This window comes from Pygocentrus nattereri, chromosome 4 (genome assembly GCF_015220715.1).
Source record: "Pygocentrus nattereri isolate fPygNat1 chromosome 4, fPygNat1.pri, whole genome shotgun sequence".
NCBI lineage: Eukaryota > Metazoa > Chordata > Actinopteri > Characiformes > Serrasalmidae > Pygocentrus > Pygocentrus nattereri.
Window position 1 is genome coordinate 3533236 of NC_051214.1, and position 26032 is coordinate 3559267.

At 42.9% G+C, this 26032-nt stretch overlaps 3 protein-coding genes across 3 annotated transcripts; 1 reads left to right on the forward strand and 2 right to left on the reverse strand.

The window, feature by feature from the left end:
- Positions 1–867: 867 nt before the first annotated feature.
- On the reverse strand, positions 868–10912 carry LOC108441311 (tripartite motif-containing protein 16-like). The gene is made up of 6 exons (XM_017720783.1): positions 10301–10912; positions 8351–8446; positions 7908–8141; positions 7607–7766; positions 6866–6922; positions 868–1405 (listed from the first exon to the last, which is right to left on the reverse strand). Exons 1-6 carry the CDS (start codon positions 10886–10888, stop codon positions 885–887), a joined length of 1656 nt encoding a protein of 551 aa, XP_017576272.1. The 5' UTR covers positions 10889–10912; the 3' UTR covers positions 868–884.
- Positions 3288–5662, forward strand: LOC108441306 (piggyBac transposable element-derived protein 4-like). The gene is made up of 2 exons (XM_017720776.2): positions 3288–3542; positions 3859–5662. The coding sequence occupies exons 1-2, from the start codon at positions 3361–3363 to the stop codon at positions 5648–5650; spliced, it is 1974 nt and encodes a 657-aa protein (XP_017576265.1). The 5' UTR covers positions 3288–3360; the 3' UTR covers positions 5651–5662.
- Positions 10913–13223: 2311 nt separating the features above from the next.
- Positions 13224–25985, reverse strand: cfap206 (cilia and flagella associated protein 206). The gene is made up of 12 exons (XM_017720778.2): positions 25776–25985; positions 24305–24388; positions 24105–24195; positions 23296–23484; positions 22454–22612; positions 21718–21911; positions 20910–21029; positions 20130–20328; positions 19420–19560; positions 18130–18323; positions 16068–16211; positions 13224–13771 (listed from the first exon to the last, which is right to left on the reverse strand). The coding sequence occupies exons 1-12, from the start codon at positions 25881–25883 to the stop codon at positions 13544–13546; spliced, it is 1851 nt and encodes a 616-aa protein (XP_017576267.1). The 5' UTR covers positions 25884–25985; the 3' UTR covers positions 13224–13543.
- Between the last annotated feature and the right edge of the window lie 47 nt (positions 25986–26032).

Here is a 26032-nt window from a genome sequence, read left to right on the forward strand (position 1 = left end):
TTTCATATTGTCATTAATCCTGTCCTGCAGTGATCGCTGCTCTGAAATATAGATAGATTACAGTGGAATACACCAACAATTGTACACTACTGTTCAAAAGACAGGAATCAATGTTTTAAAAAAAAATTCAATTTTGTTGCAGAAATTTGAAGTGACTCTAATAAATGAGTGCAACTTCACAGACTCCAAACAATTAAGAGAAAACCTTTTAGATGTATCCAGACTTCTAAAGACTTGTTTGATAATGAAGATGAAATCAATATCCACAATCCTAATTGAAAATCTACAATTAGATCTTGTGAAACAGGAAATTTGAATGTTTTTTAATTCAGTAAATTCTCATTGAATTAAAAAAAACTGGCGGCTGTGCAGTTGGAGTTTGTCCCGGTGGACAAGAGGGTCGCCTCAATGCGAAAGTCGCAGAGAGGAAAACTCTGACTGTCTGTGTTTATGTACCAAACAGGTCAGAGTATTTGGCCTTCTTGGAGCAAGTGGGCACAGTTCTGGAAAGGGCCCACATTCACACCTAAGGGCAAATTACCATGTCCAACTGGCCTGACTGCATGTCTTTAGGCTGTGGGAGGAAACCCACACCAACACGGGGAGAATATGCAAACTCCACACAGAAACTGCCCTGGTCACCCGGCCAGGGAATTGAACCCAGGCCTTGCTGTGAGACAACAGCTCTACCCACCGTGCCACTGTGCCACCCATGCAAAGGTTGCATAACAGCGATGATGGGCTGGCTGTAGAAGCACTACAGCATATCAGCATCTAAAACACAACAGCGTTTGTTCAGTACTGAGAAGAATGCAGGACAGAACTGATAGCTGGTGCAGATGAAATAAACAGCAAGACAGAAGAGCATTTTGGAGCATTTTGAATCACAGTTTAATGGATGATCCTGGACCGAGCCCAAACCCAATGTAGAGCGGCTGAGTGAACGTGGTGTGGACTGTGTGTAGGAGGGTCAGTGTGTCAGAGATGCTGTAGAAGGACAGAGTTCCTGCCCTGTGATCCACATACACTCCTATTCTGGAGGATGATGGAGCTGAGAGCTCAGTCTTAATGCCGTTGTGCGAGAAGGAGAGAGTAGAGAGACACTCCAGACTCCAGGACTGATTGTTGAGTCCAAACACGCACCCATTACCCCATCCTTTCCTGCTGATGCCTTTATACGCCACTGATATGTATACAACACCAAATAACCCTCTGCTCCACTCGACCTCCCAGTAACAGCGTCCACTCACACTCTCCTTACACAACACCTGAGACACTGAATCAAATCTGTCTGGGTGGTCAGAGTAACACTGAGCCCTTCCTCTGTACTTCACCACTCTGTTCTTCTCAGACAGAACCAGCTCATGATTTACTGTGTTGGGATCCAGAGTCAGTGGACAGAAATCTGCAGGAAAATGGAAAGTAAGCAGTAAGTAAGTAAGTTGTCAGTGTATAACGCTTTTCTACAAGCAAGATTTTAGAGTATGTCTCATGCCAAACAACCAGGGGCACAAAAGATGGTTCTTCACAGGTTCTTTGGTAAGAAAACGATTCTATCCATGATTAAAGGTTCTTTGCATCGTAAAGGGGTTCTTCAGATTGATGGATAATGAGCTGGAGATGGTTCTATGTTGAACCTTTTTGGAGCCCTAGGGGAGGGGCTCTGGACTTGTCCCCCACTCACTCATGGTTGTCCTTGTGGGGCTTCACTCTTGCTAGGGGTTCGGGTCCCACCTTTCTGCCAGATCTCATGCTTGTCATCGCGGCCCGGGGGACAGGTGCATTCCACAAGCACCAAAAAGGGTTCTTCTATTGTTCAGGTATCAGACTTGTTACAACAGAAGAACCCTTTTTGGTGCTACATAGACCCCTTTTCCAAAAGGGGTTCTATATAGAACCTTCTACAGCAGGTTCTCCATTAATCTGAAGAATGATTTCACAATGCAAAGACCCCTTTAATCACGCAAAGGTTCTATATTCATGATTCTATACAGAACCATTTTCTTTACTAAAGAACCCTCACAGACCATCATTTTTAAGTGTGTATGATCACTCTATTGGGCTTTTTGGCTCTGTTTTTGGCAGCCAGATTAATATAGTGAGGATTATTTTTGGCAAAAACATAGAAAGTATTACCAAGATCACTCTCACCAGGACAAGACAGTGAAAAGTGCATAGGGTGTGTCAGAGCATGACAGTAAATCAGGGCCTCAAACTGCCTCAAGCTTTGCATTCGTGTAACTCACCACAGAACTGATGAAACATGTTCCTCTCTGTAGGCATGTCACCACCATAAATAACACACTCCAGCTTTGTTTAACCTCATAAACGACAAGGCCCTGCCAGCAGGACCAAGCTTTCACTATACATGTCTATAACCTAAGAATAGCTCAGCCAGTTTGCGCCGAGTAGTTACTGAATAATGAGCCTTATTATGTAATAAGCCTGAGATTTTAAGGGGTTGAAATTCACTTTCTTTGCTAAGGTTAGTTGAGTTCAGATTAAAGGTGTTACATTAAAAGGTGTCAAAGGTGGTCAAATCCTACCTGGATATGACTAGACATATTTGTTAAGTATGGAAATACTATATGCTGGTATTGTATTAAATAATCCTTATTAGGCAATACAATAAATGATCTCTGCTTAAATTCTATGAATTTTTTTCATATTCGCATCTCAGGCTAAGCCTCAGGTGTTTGCGCAGTCTGTGCATGCTTCTCTCTAATTAATTTTTGCCTGTGTTTATGAATAATTATAGGCTCAATATAGACACCCAATATGTCATAGGAAAGCTTAGAACCTCTGCTTGCCAGCTATCTAGCCAGTTTAGCTGTATTTCCTTTCAGAAAATAACCATTTTGGGCGAAAATATACCTTGTTAGCAAAAAATATGATTAATATTTTTTATATTTGCGGTTTTTGTAAATCCATATTTGATCCATTGTGGGCATGTTATATATCATTCAAACCGCCTGGCTTGCCTCTCCTTGTTGGCTTCAAAATGACACCACACCCGTGTATTTCCAACAATGCATTCGGTAGTAATCCTCTTTTTTGTGCAAAGAGTGTTTGAAAAAAACAGAAGGCAAAAATCTTTTATGTCTAATTTAAACCCAAATTAAAATATGATCTCCTTGGGTTATCGCTTTCAAACACACGTGCTCGTGAAGCTGAGATTCTCCCCTTTCCAACGACGCGTCACTCAAACCTGTCGACCAACCAGGTGTGACGTTAGGCGGACGCGCAACAGGGAAGGCGGGATATAAACAGGAAGATTAGCTCGGGATCCCCCGCCGAGAGGGCAGCAGGCACGGAGAACACGGCGGAGGCAAAAAAGAAAAACTAAACAAAACGCGGAAAATGGCTTTTAAAACCCCCCCGAAACCCAGAAAAAGGCTTTTTTATGGGGTGGCAGAGGTCCTCGCTGAATTTGAAAGGCCAAGTGACACAGAGGATTTCGTGGAATCGGAGAGCAGCGATAGCAACTACGACTCTGCGGAGGAGGAGGCCTTTCTCCGGGGACGGGACCCTGCTGGTGACGAGTACGACACACACACACACACACACACACACACACACACTGACATGCATATATAAATTAGCTATATATAAAGTGTGTATGTATGTATGAGTATATATATATATATATGTGTGTATATATATATATATATATATATATATATATATATATATATATATAAATATGTGTGTGTATATATATATATATATATATATATATATATATATATATATATATATATATATAAATATGTGTGTGTATATATATATATATATATATATGGAGATATATATGGATATAGCTACAATACTTTTATATTTGTTTGGATGTTCTAATAGGATCGATTCTGGGTCAGGTGAGGAGTGGGAGCCTGCATTTCCTAAACGCAGTAGGTTGGTCACCCCAACTCCAGCTGCATCTCGGGGGCTATCAAGCCCCTTGCCTAGAACCTCCACCCCCACCCAGAGACCAACTGTGAAAAAGAAGGCAGCACAGGGAAGTCCAAGCTCATCAGGTGCTGCTCTTCTTTCACCAAGAAGGCAAGTTGGGAGTCCACCTCAGGTCTTGGAGCAGGATGAAGAGGACAGGTGGCATGACATCACTGACGAGGATGAAGAACCCAGTCTCTTCAGATTTCTTCCCAAGCGACCACCAGGACCACAACTTTTGCCAAACCCAATATACTCGCCTCTGCAGTTGTTCCAGCTGTTTTTCAGCTCTTCTGTTGTCCGAACACTTGTGGACAACACAAACAAGTTTGGAGAGGTTTCAGCTGCAGCTGGAAAGAAGATAAAGTGGGCTGAAGTTTCTGTTGGTGAGTTTTATGCCTTCATCGGAATCATTGTGTACATGGGCTTGGTGAAAGTGAAGAGTATCAAGGATTTATGGTCCAAGAACCAGCTGTACCAATTCGCATTCCCGTCCACAGTGATGAGCAGCAAGAGATTTGCTGCCATTTCAAGCAATCTCCATATGTCTGACCCTCAGGAGGATGAAGAAAACATGAAAAAGAAAGGAACTCCTGCTTATGACAGACTATTCAAGATAAAGCCCCTGTACACCAACATCCTCTCAGCATGCCGCAGTTTTTTCCAGCCCAGGAGAGAATTGTCCATAGACGAACGAATGGTGGCTTCTAAAGCAAGAAATGGACTGAAGCAGTATATGAAGGCAAAGCCCACTAAATGGGGCTACAAATTGTTCATCCTGGCAGATTCAGCAAGTGGGTACACATGGAATTTTTTTGTGTACGAAGGGAGAAGTGCCTTCACATCAGGAAAAGGACTAAGCTATGATACAGTCCACACACTACTGGATTTTTCACTGCTTGGCCATGGATACAGGGTGTACATGGACAATTTTTACACCAGCCCAACCCTTTTCACTGACCTACTGCAGAACAACACTCTTGCTTGTGGTACCCTGCGTTCCAATTGGCAAGGATTTCTACACACAAAACGGAATGATCTTCCAAAGAGGGCAGAAAGAGGAACCATCCGCTGGTACCGACATGGAAAGCTGCTGTATGTCAAATGGATGGACACAAGAGCGGTAACCATGTGTTCCACAATGCACAAGGCCTACAAAGGGGACACAGTGGAGAGAAGGGTGAAAGACAAACAAGGCGTGTGGAGTACCATCTCTGTTCCCGTTCCGGCTGCTGTGAAGGACTATAACAAGCACATGGGTGGCGTCGACCTTTCAGATGCACTGATTGGGTACTACAATGTCCTCCACAAGTGTAGAAAATGGTACAAGACATTCTTTTTCCATTTCATTGACATCGGAATTGTGAACAGCTTCATTCTGCACCAACAACTGGCTGACATCCATGGACAGGCCTCTCTAACACAAAAAGCATTCAGAGAAGCCTTAGTGATAGAACTCACAAACGTCATGAAAAGGTCTGAAGAAGTTGCAGGACCTTCAGACCCATCCAAGCAGCCAGCCCAGGAGAAGTGCATGCCTGCATTCTTTTCTGGTGATGGTACTGCAGGAAGGAGAAAATGTGAAAACTGCAAAAAAGAAGGGCGGCAAACAAAGACTCCAGTTTTCTGTGCAAAATGTGACGTGGCGTTGTGCCTAGTACCATCACGCAACTGCTTCAAGCAGTGGCATGATGAAAAGTAAAAGAAGGCAGAAGGGGGTGGGGTGGGGTGTTGTGTGGGGGGTGGGGTGGGGTGTTGTACATAGTTTTTTTTTTATTGAACATCATTTTTTGGGTTTTATAATACAGTTGAAATTGTTATGACAAAATTTTGCTGAGTAAAACAACCAAAATGAATCTTCTGCCTCATTTCACTTCTTTATTGGTTATTGATCTGGTTTGGCTTTAGATTTTCATCTGTGGTAAAGGTAAAAGGCCACTTGGAGACATCAAAAAGCTACTTGGAGAGTGGTTGGATGACAGTTTGTCAAATAATGTGAAGAAATACACCACAGGATGTTGCCATCAAGAGTAGGTAATATACAAACACTCTTTTTCCTGCAAAAATTGTTAGAAAATTAGGTTTTTTTTTTCCAATTTGGAGAGGTTGGGGTCCTTTGGAGACTTCAAAGGGACACTCGAAGAAACGTCTGTACACTATCTACTCTAGAGTGAATAACATCTGATCAGTGAGGGTAATCAGTTTAAAATTTCACATGGTAAAAATTTGACCCCAAGGGGCAAAATATGGAACTGCCAAAACATTTCATGGACATGACCTCTTCAGTTTATGGTCCCTAAAATCTAAAACAAAATAAAAGAAATTTTGAAAAGTGCCTTTTTTTTTTTCCCCTCTTTTTTTACCATATTTTGGCCATTATAGTTTAATTTCAATAAGTTCAAGTGTTTTCAATTAATTTTGTAAAGGCTTTTGAGTAATAATACTTCATAAAATTGCCTCTGGATTATATAATATTTGAGTAAAACGCATTAATATTTGGGTATGTCATTTCAGGCGAAAATTGGCAAAAATAGGCTTGGAGCTTAAGAGGTTAAAGGAGACACTGTGTGTGTGTGTGTGTGTGCGCATGTGCTTGTATTGCTATACATGTGAGGAGCCCATGTCCTCACTATGATGATACTATATGAAATATTTGTTCAAGTCAGGACATTTTGCTGGTCCTCACTTGAGCATGTGTTGTTTTTACCATAATTACTATTTTTTAATTTGAAAACTAAAAGAGCAGAAAAATTGCTTTTTGGATACTGAGGTTAAGGTTAGGTTCAGGTTTAAATGTAGTATTATTTAGCTACAGTAACACAAAAATCAATAGAAAGCTATGGGCATTCCTCATATGTATAGCAAGACAAACGTGTGTGTGTGTGTGTGTGTGTGTGTGTGTGTATGTTGTACTTACACCGCAGAAAATCTGCTCTGTTTTTTAGCTCTGAGGACAAAATCTGAACTGCTGCAGCTGTGGAGACACACAAACACACTGATTTAACAGTGTCACGATTGGCCCCTCCCAGTCCTGTCCTTGTGTTCATGTTTTGGTTTAGTCCATGTGCGTTTGTTTTGGTATCTGCAGTCCTGCCCCTTGTTTTGTAACTCCGCCCCTGACTGTTTTCACCTTTGTTCTGACTCACACAATGTAAATGTTTTCTCAAAAGTCAAAAGGTCCAATTGTGTACCTTACATGAGTTTTAAGGCTACACTATATTGACTTTCCCATATTTGTACCTGTATATTTACAAATATTAAAACCCTGGAGTCAAGAGAAGCCAATGCAACTTGAAATTAAAGTAGTTTCAGTGGGCCAATAAGGAGGTTCGGATAAATGTAGGACTGCAATACCTCAACAGCCGAATGATGACAACCAAGCCACCCTGCTCCCAACAAACCCAATCAAACTAATCATGGTAGGTCCAAAAGTTTACTACACACTTTATTAACCTAAGAACAGCTCAGCAGTTTGCATTGTAGTTCATGTAGCTACTAAATATTCAGCCTTATTATGTAAGAAGCCTGGGATTTAAAGGGTTAACAAGCCCACAGTTGTGATGTGGGTGTGAAACAGCAGAGTAAACCTGCAGGAATGTAGTTTCTGAATTGCTACTGAAGTAAAGATTTTTCTGTTTCCAGCAGAAGCTCCTCTTACCATGTGGAGAGATTTTACTGAATTCCTCCTTGCAGAATTCCTCTAGTCTCTCTTTCAGATCAGAGAGAGATTTCCTCACTCCATCAAATGAGGGATGTTGATGGACAGTGAAGGTGGAGGAGTCCTCACATCCAGCAGAGACACTCAGAGACTGGAAGCTCTACAGAGAGGAAACAGAACCAAGGAACATGAAGGAGGACAAGAGCATTAAATGTTCTCAAATCATGTTACACCAACAATAACCTTAAGATTTTAGAGCCTCCCTGAGGAGCAGGTCCCTCTGTAAGTGAATGATGGTTACCTGGAGGAAGTGGATGTGATCCTCTGTGACTGAAAGCTGCTCCAGCTCAGTGTTCCTCCTCTTTAGATCATCAATCTCCTGCTGCAGGTTCTCCAGGTGGTCTTCAGTTTGTCTCAGCTGGTTCTTCTCCTGAGTTCTGATCAGCTTTGTTACCTCAGAGCGCTTCTTCTCGATGGAGCGGATCAGTTCAGTGAAGATCCTCTCACTGTCCTCCACTGCTGCCTGTGCAGAGCGCTGTTAGGACACAGACACACAAGATGGAGCTCCATTTACACTCCAGCTATCATTCATTCTCTCACTGGGACTGTAGACGACTGACTGTCCACATTGTGGCTGTGTAGGACCCCAAAGTGTCCAACACTGGACTCCTCACTGTCCGACTGGAGGAGAGTCTGAGTGAGCTGTGAAACAGCTGCTCCAGCAGATCTCTGCCCACTACTCACCTTAAGAGTGACCACAGCCTTTTTCAGCTCCTGCAGCTTCTTCTCTTTCTGCTGGAGTTTCTGCTGGGATTTCCTCTGAACCTCCTTCAGGTGATTCTAAGGAGAAATTGATTGTTTAATTGTTTTTGAATTTTAACCAACAAGAGTTCAATAACTGCAGAAAAGTGACTTTTGGGCTTCACTAGAGTGTAGAGAGTTGAAACAGGCACAGAGCAGAAACAATGTAAGTTAGTCTGTTAGATAGCTACCGATGTGAAAACTAATGTCAAAATAAAACTAACGTGCAATCAACTGAAAGTTAGAGGTTTATAAAAAGTTCTTATTGTAAGAGCATCCTCCATGTTTAGAGTTAATTTTTCTTCATTATGGGCCCTGGCTTTTAGTTTGGCTGTAACGCAGAGCGAGGTAGCAGACGCATGCGTAGAGGTAAGAGACTTTTATTGAGGGCAAATCCAGGGTCATGGTCAAAACAGTCCAGGTTCAAAAAGCCAACATGGAGAGATTGGGGTTCAGACATGACAAACAGTAGAATGCAACAGATAACAAAGCAAACAACAGAGAGCACTACAATCAAACAGGGCACGGACATCAAACAAAGACCAGTACAGAGCGTGGGGTAGACAAGACAAACCAGAAACAAACAACAACATATATTCATAAAAAAGCATCCAACAGAGCAAGGACAAAGACCGATACGAAGACCAGCAAAGACAAAGTGCAAATACAGGGCTTAAATACACAGGGAACACAAGGGACAGGTGAAAACGATCAGGGGCGGAGTCACAAAACAAGGGTTTGGACTAAACCAAAACAAACGCACATGGACAGGACTGGGAGGGGCCAATCGTGACATTGGCAAGGTTTAGCAAGCTTAAGAGAAAGTTAATGCATTAATAGAATAGACTTAAGGGATGCTGACACGCTGCTCGCTTCTCAATCTTGAGTTCATGTAGATATGTGCACACTGCTCTGACTCAGCTGGTAAACTCAGTATGTGTCCTGGGTTTTGGGTCTTTGCTTTTCTCAAATTGTTCTCCAGCATAAGTATATAAAAACATCTTCAGTTTGTCTCACTCTCCATGTTTAGGGAGTAGTGAGGGTGAGATTAAACAATGGAGATTTTTTTGGATTCAGTTTTGGGGAGCTCTTAGTTTGGGTCATCTGTTTAAGTCTTTAGTTAGCACAGCCATTAAACCTTTAGTGGCATGCTGCATAGCACGCATAGTATGTTAGTACCAACATGGTGATTTAGGGTGTGGTCCCCCACTGTGACTAGTTACTTTCCTTGTTTACTGCGTTCCCCATTTAATGTATTCTTTTTCTAGTTTGTTTTCCCAGCTCTTAGGTTCTTTTGCTTCTTTACTGTCAGCTTTCTCCGGACCCTCAGTTGCCCTGCACTTGAAGCCATCCTCTAGTGTCTGTAAGGAGATTTGTCCTGTAACACTCTTGATTATTAACATAAGGGTCCTGAGTTCGATCCTGACTTAGGCTGAACCCCCTGGAATTTTGCAGATATAAAACAGTCGAACTTCAGCATCAGTGACAGTGTGTGAATAGGACCAAGTAGCATTTTGAGACTGAGCAACTGTACTACTGTGGTGAATAAATATGTTGCCTTTCCAGAGCGCAAAACACTGTTTCCCTGCTTGCTGAACTCTTGCTTGCCTCTTCATTTGACCTCATCACTTCATTTCCTCATCACTCACAACATGAAGTTGCAGGTCACTCAAGCACTACAAAGCTTTGAACCTTCTGGAAGATGCAGGCTGGGAGCCTAAAAGCTTGGTAACTAATCTCACCTGGTTTTTATTGAGTAACGACGATTTGATTTGATATCCACAAAACTTGCCCTCAACGCTTATTTTCATAATCAGCCCCTTAATTAAGTAAAGATTATACTGATTTTACATCATTACCTTGAATTGATTCTAAAAGATTTGAAAATCTTACCTGTTTCTCAGTTCTTTCTGCTGCAGCTGCAACTATATTATGGCCTTTGTGTTCATGCATCATACACAAGTAACAGATGCAGCTTTGGTCAGTACGGCAGTAGATCTCCATCAGTTTGCCATGTTGAGAGCAGATCTTCTCCTGTAGTCGTGCAGAGGCTTTGACCAGCTTGTGCTTTTTCAAGCCAGGAACATCATAGTGAGGTTTAAGGTGAGTTTCACATAAGGAGGCCAGACACGTCAGACAGGACTTGACGGCTTGCTGTTTTCTCCCAGTGCAGAAATCACACTCCACATCTCCAGGTCTAGCATAACGGTGACCGGAAGAACCAGCTCGGAGTTTCTTCTTCACTTCCTCAACCACTTCAGCCAGTATGTTGTTCCTGCGTAGAACAGGCCTCGGAGTGAAGGTCTCTCTGCACTGGGGGCAGCTGTAGATGCTTCTCTGATCTTCTTCATCCCAGTGTCTATTAATACACACCATACAGTAACTGTGTCCACAGTGAATAGTCACTGGATCCTTCAGCAGATCCAGACAGACTGGACAGCTGAACTGGTCCTGATCCACTGAAATACTGGCCTCTGCCATTTTCCTGCATTCACAGACTGATAGAAAGAGAGAGAGAGCAGCACTCTGAGATCAGTTTCACTTCTTTGATTAGAGTAGGAGTGCCTTCCTTCCTGAGTGGCTCAGAGGAATGTTTTCTCTCTGGTTAGTTTAATCTTGGACTTGTGGCCACCCAATGTATATGTACAATGTAGAAATAACTGTATAAATGAATTGTTTGTTTGTGGACATGCAGTTTGTACAAGTATTGCCTGGATGCACATCCAGCAGTAATCAAGACAGTAGCTTATAATAAATAGATAAGTAGATGTTCTGTGTAGCATTTTACAGTTACATAATTTAAATCTATAGCATAAAACCTATCCCAATGTGGCAAGAATACTCCAGACCTGGCAACCCTGACAGGAGTGTGAACAACATATTAGCTATCTCTTCTGTAGGTACATGTCCTCTGCTCTGATCAGAGCTAGTTTGTTTGTCATGTAGTGTGTAAATCCCAAACATGGAGGGAATAAAACATATCAACGTTAGACACGTGATAGACATGATATGACATTAATCCAAAGGTGGTTTTTGCCTTGTTTTTAATGTGGAGATGACATCTTTGACTTTGACACCCCCTCAAAGTGAGCCTAACTTAGTTCTCTTGTTACACTTAACATTAATATGCCTGCATTCTCAGAAAAATAAAGGTACTAAACTGTCACTGAGTCCATCTCAGTCCCTTTAGTCAGGGAACATAACTGAACCATAATCCACTGAAATGATCTGTTCTAAGCTGGACTGACTCCACACACCCCGCCTCGCCTCCAGGCTTTTATTCTAAAACATTCGGTTATGAAAAGGAACAAATACCAACTTTTCACCTGGAGGAAGTGATTTAATCTCCACAATCAGACCTTAGAACCACTGTAGAACCTCTGAGGGAACATTTAAACTGTACCTTGATGAACGAAAAATTAACGTTTATTTCTAACAGTGTATAAGTTCAGAATGTTATCCGGTCCTGTTGGAATATTTACACACTGGGCAGGAAAGAATCTGATCTGCACCTGACAAACACTGGTCCTTCAAGGTATCCGGCTAGCCTGTTTTTAGCCACAATCATTGCTACCTGTGCTGCTACTTTGTTATCAGCATTTAGTGGAGCATAAACACAGCTCACAACAATAGTAGGAAGTCCCTTCCGAGGTTGAAAGGACAGAGGGTGGGGGTCATCACTTCCAGGTTTGGGAATTGGGATTTTTATGTTGGTACTCCATGTATTGTTTACATACTCTTATGAAACGTGACACATGCTGCGGCCTTGTCTCAGTTTCAGAGGCTCCTCCCCCCTGGTACCTGGTTAAATAATTCAACAGTGAACCTAAATATTTGAATTGATTTGTAATCCATGTTTATTTAAAGTAATTCATAAAATACATATATTTTAAATGTAACACATTTCCAGCCACTCCTGCCACTTAACATCTTGTTGTTTTGGTTAATTGTATTTATAATTTTAAAAACTCTAACGTCCACTGATTTTGAAGTCATTAAAGGAGAATTCCACCAGTTTTACTAATGTCTGCATAATTCAGTGGGTGAAATGTATACAATGTCAAGGTGGTTTAATGTAAAATGGATCATTTGTAGAAAAACTTACTGACTCTGAGGTCTTTACAGTGGTGGTGATGGGAGCCAGGGGTCCTAATGTCTACAATACAAATGTAAACATTTTATTTATTTTCCAAAACCACCAATGTACTTCTGAGGTTTTTATATGTAATGTTGATGACGGTAAAACAGGGCTAAATCATTAAAATAAAGTTAGCAGACATCAGGCTAAGTATTCATAACCATTCAATGTAATACCTTTCTGCGGTGTAGCTTATAGAGGCCTTAAACTCTTCAGATGTCTGGTTCCTATCACTACAGCTGTGAATAATTCTGACTTACCAAGTTTCTCTAGAATTAAACATTTTGCACCAAACTACTCTGATGGAATTTCTTTACATCTTAACCATTTAATTATGCAGATATTTTGAGAAATTAAGATTGGTTGTGACGAGGAGTGAGGTAGCGGACGCATGTGCGGAGGTAAGTGACTTTTATTGAGGGCAAATCCAAAATCAGGGTCATAACGGTCCAGGCTCAAAGCGCCGATGTGTACAGATCGTGGGGCAGACATGACAAACCAGAAACAAACAACAACAGATATTCAAACAAAGCAAAGCATCCAACAGAGCAAGGACAAAGACCGATACAAAGACCAGCCGAGACAAAGTGCAAACACAGGGCTTAAGTAACAAAGGGTAACGAGGGACAGGTGAACACAATCAGGGGCGGAGTAACCAAACAGGGGGCAGGACTTAAACCAAAACAAAAAGGCACATGGAGTGTGAGGAGCCAATCGTGACATTGGTATATGTAAATGATCTCTGCTCTGATTGGCTGTCCTGTATTGTGCCTAATTCAAAAAGCAGTCCAGGCTGAAAAACCCCCTATAACTTCAGGCGGAGCTAAACTACTGGTGAACGGTACAGTTTGAAAACTGAGTAATGTGAAATATTATATCAAACTCTTTATTAAAAAAAAAAAGCAAGAAAAATGTATTTTTTAAAGATATGGGCACTTTACTGTGCATGTGAAACTGATCTGTGAACTGATGGACTTGAAGAGTTCTAAATTCAGTGGCTATTCATCCACAGGTCTGGTCAAATCAACTTTGATCATGTGAGTGGTTGTAGTCCCCCCTCCTCTCAGCCCAGCCAGGTAGACCTGGGGTTTGGGGACATTGCTCTGACCGTCCCTCTTCGTCTGGCAGGCGGCGTCTCTGGGGAGGAACGTCTGGGTGCTGTTGTGCCTCCTCATGTGGCTCAGGTTGGTCTGCATCGAGTGGGTCACTTTACTGCGCAGGTTTGCCTGGGAGCACATTCAAGAAGATAATGTACTGAAGATAATGTACTGTGATAAACAAATTAAAAAAAAGTACAAAGTTGCAAATAAAATAAATGCAAATAAAAACAAAATGCAATGATGTGCAAATCATTTAAACCCTATATTTAATTGAAAATACCACAAAGACAGCATATCAAATGTTGAAACTTAGAGATTTTATTGCGTTTCCAACAATATATGACCATTTTGAATTTGATGTCAACAACATGCGCCAAAAAAGTTGGGACATCGGCATGTTTACCACTGTGTTTCATCACCTTCTTCTTTTAACATCACTCTGTAAGCGTTTCAGAGCTGAGGAGACACTGCTGTAGTTTTGAAAGTGATATGTTTCCCCATTCTTACTTAACATATTTCAGCTGTTCATCAGTTTGGGGTCTCCTTTGTCTTATTTTTCATTTCATGATGCACCAAATGTTTTCATTCAACATGTGCAGAATGTGGTTTGACATTGTGTTGCTGAAATAATCAAGGCCTTCCCTGAAAAAGACGTCATCTGGATGGCGTCATCTGGATGTTGCTCCAAAACTGGTATATATCGTTCAGCATTAATGGTGCTCTCACAGATGTGCAGGTCAACCATACAATGTGCACTAATGCCCCCCTAAACCATCTTGAATGCTGGCTTTTGAACTGTGCACTGATAACTAGCTGAGTGATCTTCAGCCCGGAGGACATAGTGCCCATGATTTCCAACAAGAATTTCAAATGTCGAATCGTCGGACCACAGGACACTTTTCCACTTCCCCTCAGTCAATTTTAAATGAGCTCAGGCCCAGAGAAGGTGGCAGCGTTTCTGGATTCTGTTTATATTTGGTTTCTTCTTTGCATTTTAGAGTTTTAACTTTCATTTGTGGATTCAGTGACAAACTGGTGGTTTTCTGAAGTGTTTCTGAGCCCATGCAGTGATTTCCACTACAAAATCATGTCTGTTTTTAATGCAGTGCTGCCTGATTGCCCAAAGATCACAACCAGCAAATACAGGTTTTTTGGCCTCGTCCCTACAGAGATTTCTCCAGATTCTCTGAGTCTTTTAATGATACTATGCACCACAGACACAGATGAAAAGCAAAAGTTCTTTGCTATTTTACATTGAAAAATGTTATTCTTGAATTGTTGCACCATTTGATCATGCAGTCTTTCACAGGGTGGTAAACCCCTCCTCATCTTGACTTCTGAAAGCCTCTCTGTTGCCAATTAACCACCAGGTGATTTTTTAGGCATTACACAACTTTACCAGCTGTTTTGTAACATATTGTTGCCATCAAATTCAAAATGGCCATTTATTTTTGAAAAAACAAATACCATGTCTCAGTTTTAACATTGAATAGGCTCTCTTTGCACTATTTTCAATTAAATGTAGGATTTAAATGATCTCCACACTGTTGCAGTTAGTTTTTTATTTAGCGTCACAACTTTTTTGGAGATGGGGATGTAAATAATATGTAAAGACATGCATAAAATTACTAATATTGAAAAATAATAGTGTAATTACTAGTGGAGTCAACATGTTACTAAGGAAACGATGCACATCTTGGCACAAAGATGATTTCAATATGGTAGAGCGAGCATCACAGTGAGAGAAATTAAGCTTCTATCTTCTGACCTGAGGATGGTCAGCTCCCTCCATTGTTCATCCTATCTGCTGATCTGAGGTGGTCAACTCCCTGCATTGTTGGTATGGCCCTTTGATTGCTGACCATAAGGTCACACAATAACCCTCCAGGGTGGCAAACATCAAGGAGTGTTGATGTTCGCCATCCTTGCAGGGAGTCGGCACCTCTGTCCTTTTGATAGGGTAATTATCATCCCCCTGCTTAACCCCCTCTTCTTTATCACCCTCATCCCCCTCGCATAGCCCTGCTTAACCCCCTCTTCTTCATCACCCTCATCCCCCTCGCATAGCCCTGCTTAACCCCCTCTTCTTTATCACCCTCATCCCCCTCGCTAACCCCCCCTAAAACTCCTCTTCCGCACCTTTATCCTCCTGCCACAACTCCCAGTGTATATAAGGTTCTCATAAAATATCCCTAATCAGACTGGCTGTGATAGACTGGCTGCGATCCACTAAGCTGTGCCCACATTTCCTGTGTGTCAATAAAATCAAGTCTACGCTGAAGGTCTCCTGACTTCTGAATCCTGAAAGCTGAATTTCTAACTGTGAACACTCTCTCTCCCAGTTAAGACTACACAAAATGATCGTGCTGAACCATTTGACATTTGAGACTTCAGATAAACGGATGCAGACTGAGATGATCACCAGTTTGATGGCTTTCCTCCTGAGCTCCCACTCATTCCACTCGTAAGACTTGACAATGTTGCTCTCCAGTATGTGTGTGTCAGTCTGTGTGCTGCTGTCACTTTTAGTGATGGGCTTCACCAGCAGCCTCTCCCCTGACTGCATCTGAACAGACACAGAGGTTATATTCAGACACATTAAGTCTGTTTAGACCTCACACTAACGTGTTTTATGTCTGGATCAACATACATTTTTAAATTATGTCAAAAACTGAAAAAACATAAAAATAGAGATACAAGGTTTTATTCTGACGACAGCAATATATAAGTCATATTTGTATTTATTGTAAAAATAATTGTACAGAGGTATAAAGTTGATGAGCCACACCATGAAGGTATGGGAAAGAGTTGTTGAAGCAAGGCTAAGGCGAGAGGTCCAGATCAGTGAGCAGCAGTTTGGTTTCATGCCCAGAAATAGCACCACAGATGCAGTGTTTGCATTGAGAGTGTTGGTAGAGAAGTACAGAGAAGGTCAGAAGGAGCTGCATTGTGTCTTTGTGGATCTAGAGAAGGCAGATGATAGGGTGCCAAGACAGGAACTGTGGTACTGTATGAGGAAGTCAGGTGTAGCTGAAAAGTATGTTAGGGTGGTGCAGGACATGTATGAGGATAGTGAGACCGGGGTGAGGTGTGCAGTTGGAGTGACAAATGGTTTAAACGTGAAGGTGGGGTTACATCAGGGATCAGCTTTGAGCCCCTTCTTGTTTGCAATGGTGATGGACAGGTTGACAGATGATGTCAGGCAGGAGGCTCCATGGACCATGATGTTTGCAGATGACATTGTAATCTGTAGTGAGAGTAGAGAGCAGGTGGAAGAGAATCTGGAGAGGTGGAGGTTTGCACTGGAGAGGAGAGGAATGAAGGTCAGTAGAGACAAGACGGAATACATGTGTGTGAATGAGAGGGAGGCAGGTGGAAAGGTGAAGATGCAAGGAGTAGAGGTCGTAAAGGTGGATGACTTCAAATATCTTGGGTCAACCATCCAGAGCAATGGACAGTGTAGAAAAGAGGTGAAGAAGAGGGTGCAGGTAGGATGGAGTGGGTGGAGACGGGTGTCAGGGCTGATGTATGACAGAAGGATAGCAGCAAGAGTGAAATGGAAGGTCTACAAGACAGCAGTGCGTCCTGCTATGATGTACGGTTTGGAGACTGTGGCTCTGTCTAAAATACAGGAGGCTGAGCTGGAGGTGGCGGAGATGAAGATGCTGAGATTTTCGTTGGGAGTGACAAGGATGGACAAGATTAGAAATGAGCAGATCAGAGGGACAGTGAAGGTGGAGCAGTTGGGAGATAAAGCCAGAGAGGCCAGGTTGAGATGGTTTGGACATGTGTTGAGGAGGAATAGTGGATATATTGGTCAAAGAATGTTGGAGATGGAGCTGCCGGGTAGAAGGAGAAGAGGTAGACCTCAGAGAAGGTTTATGGATGTAGTGAAGGTGGACATGGAGATGGTTGGTGTGAAAGTAGAGGAGGTAGTGGATAGGGCAAGATGGAGGCAGATGATCCGCTGTAGCGACCCCTAAAGGGAGCAGCCGAAAGAAGAATTGTAAAAATAATTGTAAGATCAGCTTTAAGTGAGTCCCTGAGTTCACGTTTCAGAATGTTTCAATAATGTTTAAGATAAATACTAAAGATATTTTATGTTTGTGAATGCAGGACTGAGACTCTAGAACCTTTATTCACAGCTGGCTGATTGAGAGAATGTGACCAGTCGCTGTTTATGAAAAAGCTGGTGAGCAGTTCTTGGTTAAAAGTTTGCGTAACACTTTTAGAGAACTGGAACGTTCTGAACTCTGCAGATCATACAGATCCAGCTCACCAATACAGCTAATCCTCATTGTGTTTTTTGGAGAGCTTCTAAGTTTGAGCTACAACAGTACCTTACAGCCGTCTCTAATCATATTGGAAGCTTATTTTTATTATGTACCCCCCACAACCCAGAAAGATAAGTAGTTTAGACCGGGTGGGTGTGTATTATTTGCTTTTTTGTGTAGGAGTGGGTAGAAATCACTCTGTAACGGTACCTGGGAGTAGGGAGTGACGCTGGCAAACTGCTGATGGAGCTCGAGCAGCTGGATCAGCTCTGGAGATTTCTTCGCTCTCTCTGCCACAAGCTCAATATACTCATCAGCCTGGGAGGCAAATTCATACGCAGCCTGTCTGGAGCTGAAGCTGTAGTACTTCTCCTTATGTTTCAGGACTCCGATGTTTGGGTTGCCTTTGGAGAGAAGGAGAAGATAATAAAAGAAGCTTTGGAGATATAATCTGCTCCTGAACCAAAGCAAACACAGTACACATATCTCATGTTAAACGTACTAGTCCAGATATCAACTATGGGGCAGTCGTGGGCTGGAGGTTAGGGAACTGGCCCTGTGACTGAAAGGTTGCTGGTTCAATCCCCTGGGCCGACTGAGGTGCCCTTGAGCAAGACACCTAACCCCCAATTGCCTGGGTGCTGTCAATAGGGCTGCCCACCACTCCGGGCAAGTGTGCTCACTGCTCCCTAGTGTGGTGTTTCACTTCACAGATGGGTTAAATGCGGAGGTGGAATTTCCCTGTTTGTGATTAATAAAGTATCACTTAACAACAAGCGGCTATGTTGCGGCTCCACATCTGAATTAGGTTTGTAGGTAAAAATAAAGTAGTTACGAAACGGCAAAGAGAGAGATTTAAAACGAACATCAATAATTTGGAGACGAATGGACTTCTTAGTGCTTATAGTCACTCCAGCTGGTTTCCTGATACGTTTAAACTGCAGCGAGAAACTGACAAACACTATAAAGTCATGAAGCTGAATCAACTTCTCGTTAGAACTTTCCTGTTCCACCTTAAATGGTTCAGCAGTTGCATTCTTGTGCCTCTGGCGACATTTTACAAGAAACTGTTTTACTTTTGTGGAAATGTGTTGTTAAATGTGTTGCATTCTTCAGTGTGGCCTCATCCATGCGTGTTATTGGGGCAGTCATGGGCTGGAGTTTAGGAAACTGGCCCTGTGACCGGAAGATCGCCAATTCGATCCCCAGAGCCGACAGTATGTGACTGAGGTGTCCTTGAGCAAGACAACAAGGCCGGTTCCCTAACCTCCAGCCCACGACTGCAGTCAGACGGTGTCCTTTTCTGTTGACTGCTTTCCCCCCAAAACTCATTAGTTTGAAGGCGCCGTTCTGGCGATTCTTGTGTTTGGCATCAACTCTTCCACAAGATAAATGTGGAAATGACCAGCTCTTCTGTAAGTAGGTGCACGACTGTCACCTGCTGCATCACTATTGGTGCCTAATAATCCCACTGCTGTATAAAAAGCTTGCAGTGTCCACCTGGCAGTAAAAGGCCGTTCTCCTTTATCAGCGTGTGTCCACACGCCCCCCTGTACTGCAGCGGGAGCATATCAAAGTTGGCCGTGGTCTCAGGCAGAAACCACTCACAGGACTTCATCTCTGCTGGATCAACCTGTTCCTCTGACAAACAAACAAACACACAAACAAGCCAAACGACAAAGAAAAGATTATGAACATTTCCTTGCAGTTTAATAACAGGTTATATAACGCACTGCATGCATCATATAAGCATTTTATGGAATGTTTCTGAATGAATTGATGTCTTTTACATTATAAGTATAATCATGTTACTATGGGTGGGTACACAGTGTGTACAGTATAATGATGTGGGTCTGTTTATAATATGTTTAAAGCTGCATCAGGACAGTGCAGTGCAATATATATAAACATACACACAGTAAAGCATAATATGAATGTGTTGTTTTCAGTTATTATGTTATTAAAAGGTTAGAATAGCACAGAAGAAGACAGGTTTGGTTTGATTCTTCTTGAAGTCATTCAGAGTGGTTTGGTGTGAAATAGTTGATTGTAGAGTGTCAATATAGCCATTTTGTTTACTATCCGAAACCACCAGTGAACCTACACGCGTCTTCTGAGCTTTTAAATGAAGTTTTGAAGGTATGATAATGATAAATCTGAAAATATAGATTCTAAACTCTGCAGAAAGTGTTCAGAGCGGTTATGTTTACCTGCACTCTCAGCAACTCTCTCCAGGTCTGTTTTGATGGTCACTTCCTCCAACAGCTGCTCCAGCTGACCAGCCTGCAGCAAATGGGACTGAGCTGACAGGAACGGCCTCAGACTGGTCACCATGTTACTGAGCATGCTCAATAGGAGCAGCTCATCCTGCAGCCCCGCCCACAGCTTCGCCAGCATTGTGAAATGAGGCTGATGGGAAGGATGACAGACATTAATTGATATATTTATTAGTAACAGATATAAAATACAGGCGAACTATATACTACACTTTAAAAAGCATAGCAATGATGGCACAATTCAGTTAGAGCTGAACTCTGGTGCACCAAACAAGCAGACCGAGACCCCCTGAGCAGGTCAGACTCAGTTCGCTTCATAACTCTGGTTTGGTTTGTTTGTATAAAGTGTGAACCAGACTGTAAGTATGACCGCACCCTCATTTCCAGTGAGAAGCTTCATTGATTAAATTTTCCTTCATAATTTGTCACTGATATGACGGATATGAGAGGACATTTCCTTCTTGATTGTGACCACATTTTCAGAAAACAATATATTAGACTAAAAAAGCAGGCAACACAATTCCTCATCCTGGAGGGACTGTAGCGCTTTCTTCCACTGTCAGTGAACAGACAAAACAATTAATAAAAAGAACGTTTGGGGGTATGTGCAAGAGGAGAGGAGCCTCCAAGTATGCATGAATTATAACAAATATTGCAACACAATAGGCATTCTATACTTGTTCAAAAACAAGATTTCAGAAAACAGACACTTACAAACACTTGGGAGGTGGGTACGGCAGTTTTGGAGTGAACTGTGGCCTTCAACACCCTCATCCTCGCTGTGAGCTCAGTCTGTAAAATCTCCACTTGCTTTGCACACAGGATCACGTCAGCCTGGTGGAGAGATATACACCGTATGTGCAGATTTAGGCCCAGTCCCATTTCTTATTTTCACCCCTACCCCTTGTTTTCTAGTGTCTCTTTGCTCCTTGGAACTGAGCTACAGGGCAGTGGTTGAGATCTTCCCTCTGAAATGAGACCTTCTAATAAAAGAGCATCACTTCATTAACAGCTACCAGCGCCGCTCTGTAGGCGACCCTGCCCGTCTGCAGGGACAGCAGAGGAGGGGAAAGTTCAGCTCCTCACTGCTGGGCTTTAGTTACATTTAGGGATCATACGCCTTCAAAGAGGGGGGCAGTTATTTATTATCACCCCCCTAATTCTTCAGAGATATGAAGCTGAAGTCAGAGATTCACCAGGTTCTCATTAAAATTTTCCCGTTCCACCTTAAATGGAGCAGCAGTTACATACTGGATCTTCAGGCTATCTAGCTAGCGAGACGTCAGCATAACTACTAGCAATTTTTTATGCTTGTAATGAAAAAAAGAAGCATAATACACTGAAACGACTTTACACTAATATAATTCCATGTCTAATGTTTTAACAGAGAAAAGAGTTTCTGAACAACCTCCGTTTGGAGGGTCATGTAGCCCTAAAATTGCCCTATCCCTCTATTTCAACTAGAATCGGGACACCCTACCCCTAGACGTGACCACACAAAATCTCAGGCAATGTAACTCACCAGTATGAGTTTGAGGAAGGCTTCATGTTGCCGTACGTTGTAGAGAGCCTGTTTGAGCAGGTCAGGGCGCACTGCACAGTCAGAGAGGCTCTCCAGCAGGGCGGTGTACTGCCAGGCTAACCTCTGGGTCCCTTCCAGTTCACCTTCTATCTCTCTGCTAGTGGCAGGCAGAGTCTCATTGAGGATGGCAGGCACTACACATGTGACAAGATGTTGGTTTCAGATGGTTGTAAGAAAATTGTTTTCGATTATTTGACCCAAACTCACTTTGAAATGGGAATTCCACCCATTTTCCAAAATTTCGTATTTCTATAGTAGAGAATTCTCTCTGAGTGGTTCAATGTGAAATGATTAATTGTAGAGAAACTTAGTGAGATATAATTCTGGTGGTAAAGAAATACAGCCATTTTAAAACTACTAGTGAACCTACAATTAGGGTAGAGTTGTTTAAATTAATGCTTGTAGTGGTAGATCTGTAGTTTTCTTTGGAAACTATGTTCCCGTGAATACTGGCAAAATCTGATTTTCTGCAGTTATGGGATTATTATGTGCATGTAAACGCACTCCGTATGGGAAACTGGCACTGTGTCTTGTGAGTGCTGCTCTGTTTTGCCTGTATCTGTAAGCTTTCAGGGAACGTGGACAAACACAGACGGAACGAGCGCAGAGTATGGCCGGAATCGTATCCGTGTCCGTGTCAAAGATTTAGCCTAAATGAGCCTTAAGACTGACTCACGGTCCTCGATGCCCTCTCCTCCTTTGCCGCTGTCCTTGTTGAAGAGTTGAATCCCTGTGATGATCAGGGTGAGCTCACTCAGCTGCTGCTCTTTGTCCCGTTTGAGCAGAGACATGAAGGTGGCCAGCTCTGTCTGCGGGAACACACTCTGCAGGGCAGCTATAACACACACACACACACACACACACACACACACACACACAATGCCTGTCTCTCATTAACAGCTACCAGCGCCGCTCTGTAGGCGACCCTGCCCGTCTGCAGGGACAGCAGAGGAGGGGAAAGTTCAGCTCCTCACTGCTGGGCTTTAGTCACATTTAGGGATCATACGGCTTCAAAGAGGGGGGCAATTATTTATCATCACCACCCCCTAATAACTAAAGAACTCATATAGTTATGTGTAGTACTTGCAGAATAATGTGTAGTAGGTTAAAACTAACAGCTAACAGATAACTGTGCTGGCTCACGCTGAGCTAAGAGATCGGGGGAGAGAACCGTCTAGTAGCTGTTAATGAAGTAATGTTCTTTTTATTTGAGGGTCCCATTTCATAGAGAAGATCATGAAAACCGTGTACTGGAGTTAAAGTCGAGACCCCCAAGGTAAAGTATCACTCCAGTAAAAGTAGAAGTTCCTCCCTTTAGACCTCCACTTGAGTAAAAGTACTAAAGTATTTGCCTTCAAATGTACTTAAGTATCGAAATGGAAATACTAAAGTGCAGATACACTAGAAACTACTTAAGTACAGCAACCAATTCCATTCACTATTCAGACGCTCGAAAACGAGGGGTTAGGGTTTAAATAAGAAACGTGATTGGGCCTAAATCTCAGCTGATGTGCTGACCTGTGGCCTCTCGCACGGTGGTGATGTCGGTGGCCGAGCCGAAGCCGGAGCGCAGAATCACGTAGCTCACTATCTTGCGGTAAAGGCTCTCCAGGTCCTCTCGGGTCTTGGCCCGGCTGTCCGTGATCTCGCGGCAGACGGGGAGCAGACGAGCCTGCAGAACCTTCTGGTGCTCCTCTATAAACTCGCCTGATGAGAGACGAACAGCTTTCAGCTCTTAAAATATCAAAACCTTAAAAAAAATGTTTAGTCAACGTGCAATTATGACATTTGTGTGGCTTTACGTTGCAAAAAATGGTCATAATTCACTTCTACATGAGCGTTTTCACACCTCTCTAAATCTCTACGAATTAACAGGCTGTTTCTGTTACTTCGCCTTTAAGGCTGATGTATGTAAATGAACTCTGTCCTGATTGGCCCTGTATTGTGCCTCATTCAGAAAGCAGTCCAGGCTGAAACACTCCCTATAACTTCAGCATGAGTGGGCGGGGCTGTAGGCTGAATCGGTGAATATATGTAAATATGCAGATGTGTGTGCTGGTTTTTGTGACATCACAAAAACAATGCATTCAAAGTTTCCATCACATACGAGTCTTAAGGAGAGCTGAGTTTCCTTAGGTTTTCCTGCCTGCAGCCGTGAAGGTCTCCTCAACATCATAACTGCACTTTCACTTCTACTTTTGATGCTTCTGTATTTGTAATATTTTACCAAGAGTATTTCCACCTTTAATGGAGTAAAGACGTGGTACTTCATCCACGTTCGGCACCGAACTGACGGGGAAAACGCGGCACAGGAAAATACGACTTACGTCGAGACGTGTAGTTCATGTCAAAGTACACCTGCATCTTAATGGTGTCCAAAGTAGGGCTCGTCTGGTCCAGCAGTCTGTCCACACACAGCTGAGGCCAGGAACAAATACACACTCTGCAGTACACTCGCTTCACTCCAGTGATTCACCTGACTGAATTGATGATGGTCAAAGGTGGTTGAGTCTATCGGAGAACTTACCTCTATGAGTTTTTGCACATCTTGCTTTGTCAGAGTCCTGTCAACGTTAAAGAGGTTCCTGGGGTCCAAAACAACAGCTTTCACCTGAAGATGAGAGGTGAAAACAAGTGACCTTAAAGATATACACACATACAACACCGGTCAGGCGTAACGTTCTGACCACCTCCTCGTTTCCACGCTCACTGTCCACTTTATCAGCTCCACTTACTGTATAGCTGCACTCTGTAGTTCTACAGTTACAGACTGTAGTCCATCTGTTTCTCTGATACTCTGTTACCCTGTTCTTCAGTGGGCAGGACGGGTCATTCTCAGCTCTGCAGTATGTGTGTGTTGTGCTGGCCTGAGTGGATCAGACATAGCAGTGCTGCTGGAGTGTTTAAACACTGTGTCCACTCACTGTCCACTCTATTAGACCCTCCTACCTTGTCAGTCCACCTTGTAGGTGTAAAGTCAGAGACGACAGCTCATCTGCTGCTGCACAGTTTGTGCTGGTCATCCTCTAGTCCTTCATCAGTGGTCACAGGACGCTGGCTGGATATTTTTGGTTGGTGGACTATTCTCAGTCCAGCAGTGACACTGAGCAACACTGCTGTGTCTGATCCACTCACACCAGCACAACACACTAACACACCACCACCAGTGAGTCAGTGTCACTGCAGTGCTGAGAATGACCCACCACCCAAACAGTACCTGCTCTGTGAGGGTCCATGGGGGTCCTGCCCACTGAAGAACAGGGTAACAAAGTATAGAGTGCATATATACATAATATTTACCACAGTTCTTGCTGTTTTACTGACTAATGACTTCTTCAGATCATTAAAAGCCTAAAGGGGAATTTTCTTATTAACTTAGTATTGAGACGTAATCTGAGAGATTCCGAGCGGTTTGGTGTGACATGCTTCGTCTTTACAGTGGTGGTGATGGGAACCAGGCGTTGCCATGACTACAACACAGGTATAGACACTTTATTTACCATCTAGAACCACCAGAGAACCCACACAAGTCTTCTGAGATCATATGGAACATATATGGAAAATAGTGGAAAATCTGGAATCTGTTTTCTTCTGGGACTTTCTCACCCTGCGTGTATTTTAGGCCAAACACTCTCATAAAAACAGCGTCTCAGTCATCAGGCAGTGAATCCACAGCTTTCAGCGAGGAACTTTTAGAGGGGGACGTCTGGTTCCTATCACCACCACAGTGAGCAGCTCTGACTCTGTAAGTTTCTCTAGAACAGAGCGTTCCACACCGAGCCGCTCAGAACGGCTGCGTTTACGTGGTAACCATTTATGAATGTAGATTTTTTGGAAAATCGGAGGAGTTCCCCTTTAAAGTCATTGATTTTTCTACTTAAAGGGCTCGGGCAACAGATCGCATGGTAAACCAGGAACGGCCAGGCGCAACAGAGAGGAAGGGGAAGAAATGAAGAGGCTTTTTGTAAAAACGCCGCGGAGAGAAACGCTTAACTTACCATAAACGCCACGAGGGTTTCGGACGCGGCGTGACCTTTTCCCGCGCACTGCTGGGCGATTTCACGGATGATGTTTTTGATAACGCTCTCGGCTTGAGCTCGAGACATGTCTGAACTGCCAGCGTACGTCAGTAAATATTAAATAATATACTGTAATATCCAGTAAATACCGACATCAGACCAGCCTGGGCGCTGCGTTACTCCACACGGCCCGCTAGGCGGCGCTGCACTGTTACCGTGGAAACGTAAACATTAGG

Excerpts from the sequence above, each read along its gene's own strand:
- LOC108441306 (XM_017720776.2), top strand. The coding sequence starts at position 3,361 with ATGGCTTTTAAAACCCCCCCGAAACCCAGAAAAAGGCTTTTTTATGGG. Across the intron at positions 3,543-3,858 it reads CGGGACCCTGCTGGTGACGA|GATCGATTCTGGGTCAGGTG; the intron begins GTACGACACACA and ends ATGTTCTAATAG.
- LOC108441311 (XM_017720783.1), bottom strand. The coding sequence starts at position 10,888 with ATGGCAGAGGCCAGTATTTCAGTGGATCAGGACCAGTTCAGCTGTCCA. Across the intron at positions 8,447-10,300 it reads CAGAAAGAACTGAGAAACAG|AATCACCTGAAGGAGGTTCA; the intron begins GTAAGATTTTCA and ends ATTTCTCCTTAG. Across the intron at positions 7,767-7,907 it reads ATCACATCCACTTCCTCCAG|AGCTTCCAGTCTCTGAGTGT; the intron begins GTAACCATCATT and ends TCCTCTCTGTAG.
- cfap206 (XM_017720778.2), bottom strand. The coding sequence starts at position 25,883 with ATGTCTCGAGCTCAAGCCGAGAGCGTTATCAAAAACATCATCCGTGAA. Across the intron at positions 24,196-24,304 it reads ATGTGCAAAAACTCATAGAG|CTGTGTGTGGACAGACTGCT; the intron begins GTAAGTTCTCCG and ends TCCTGGCCTCAG. Across the intron at positions 19,561-20,129 it reads GAGAGTTGCTGAGAGTGCAG|AGGAACAGGTTGATCCAGCA; the intron begins GTAAACATAACC and ends TTTGTTTGTCAG.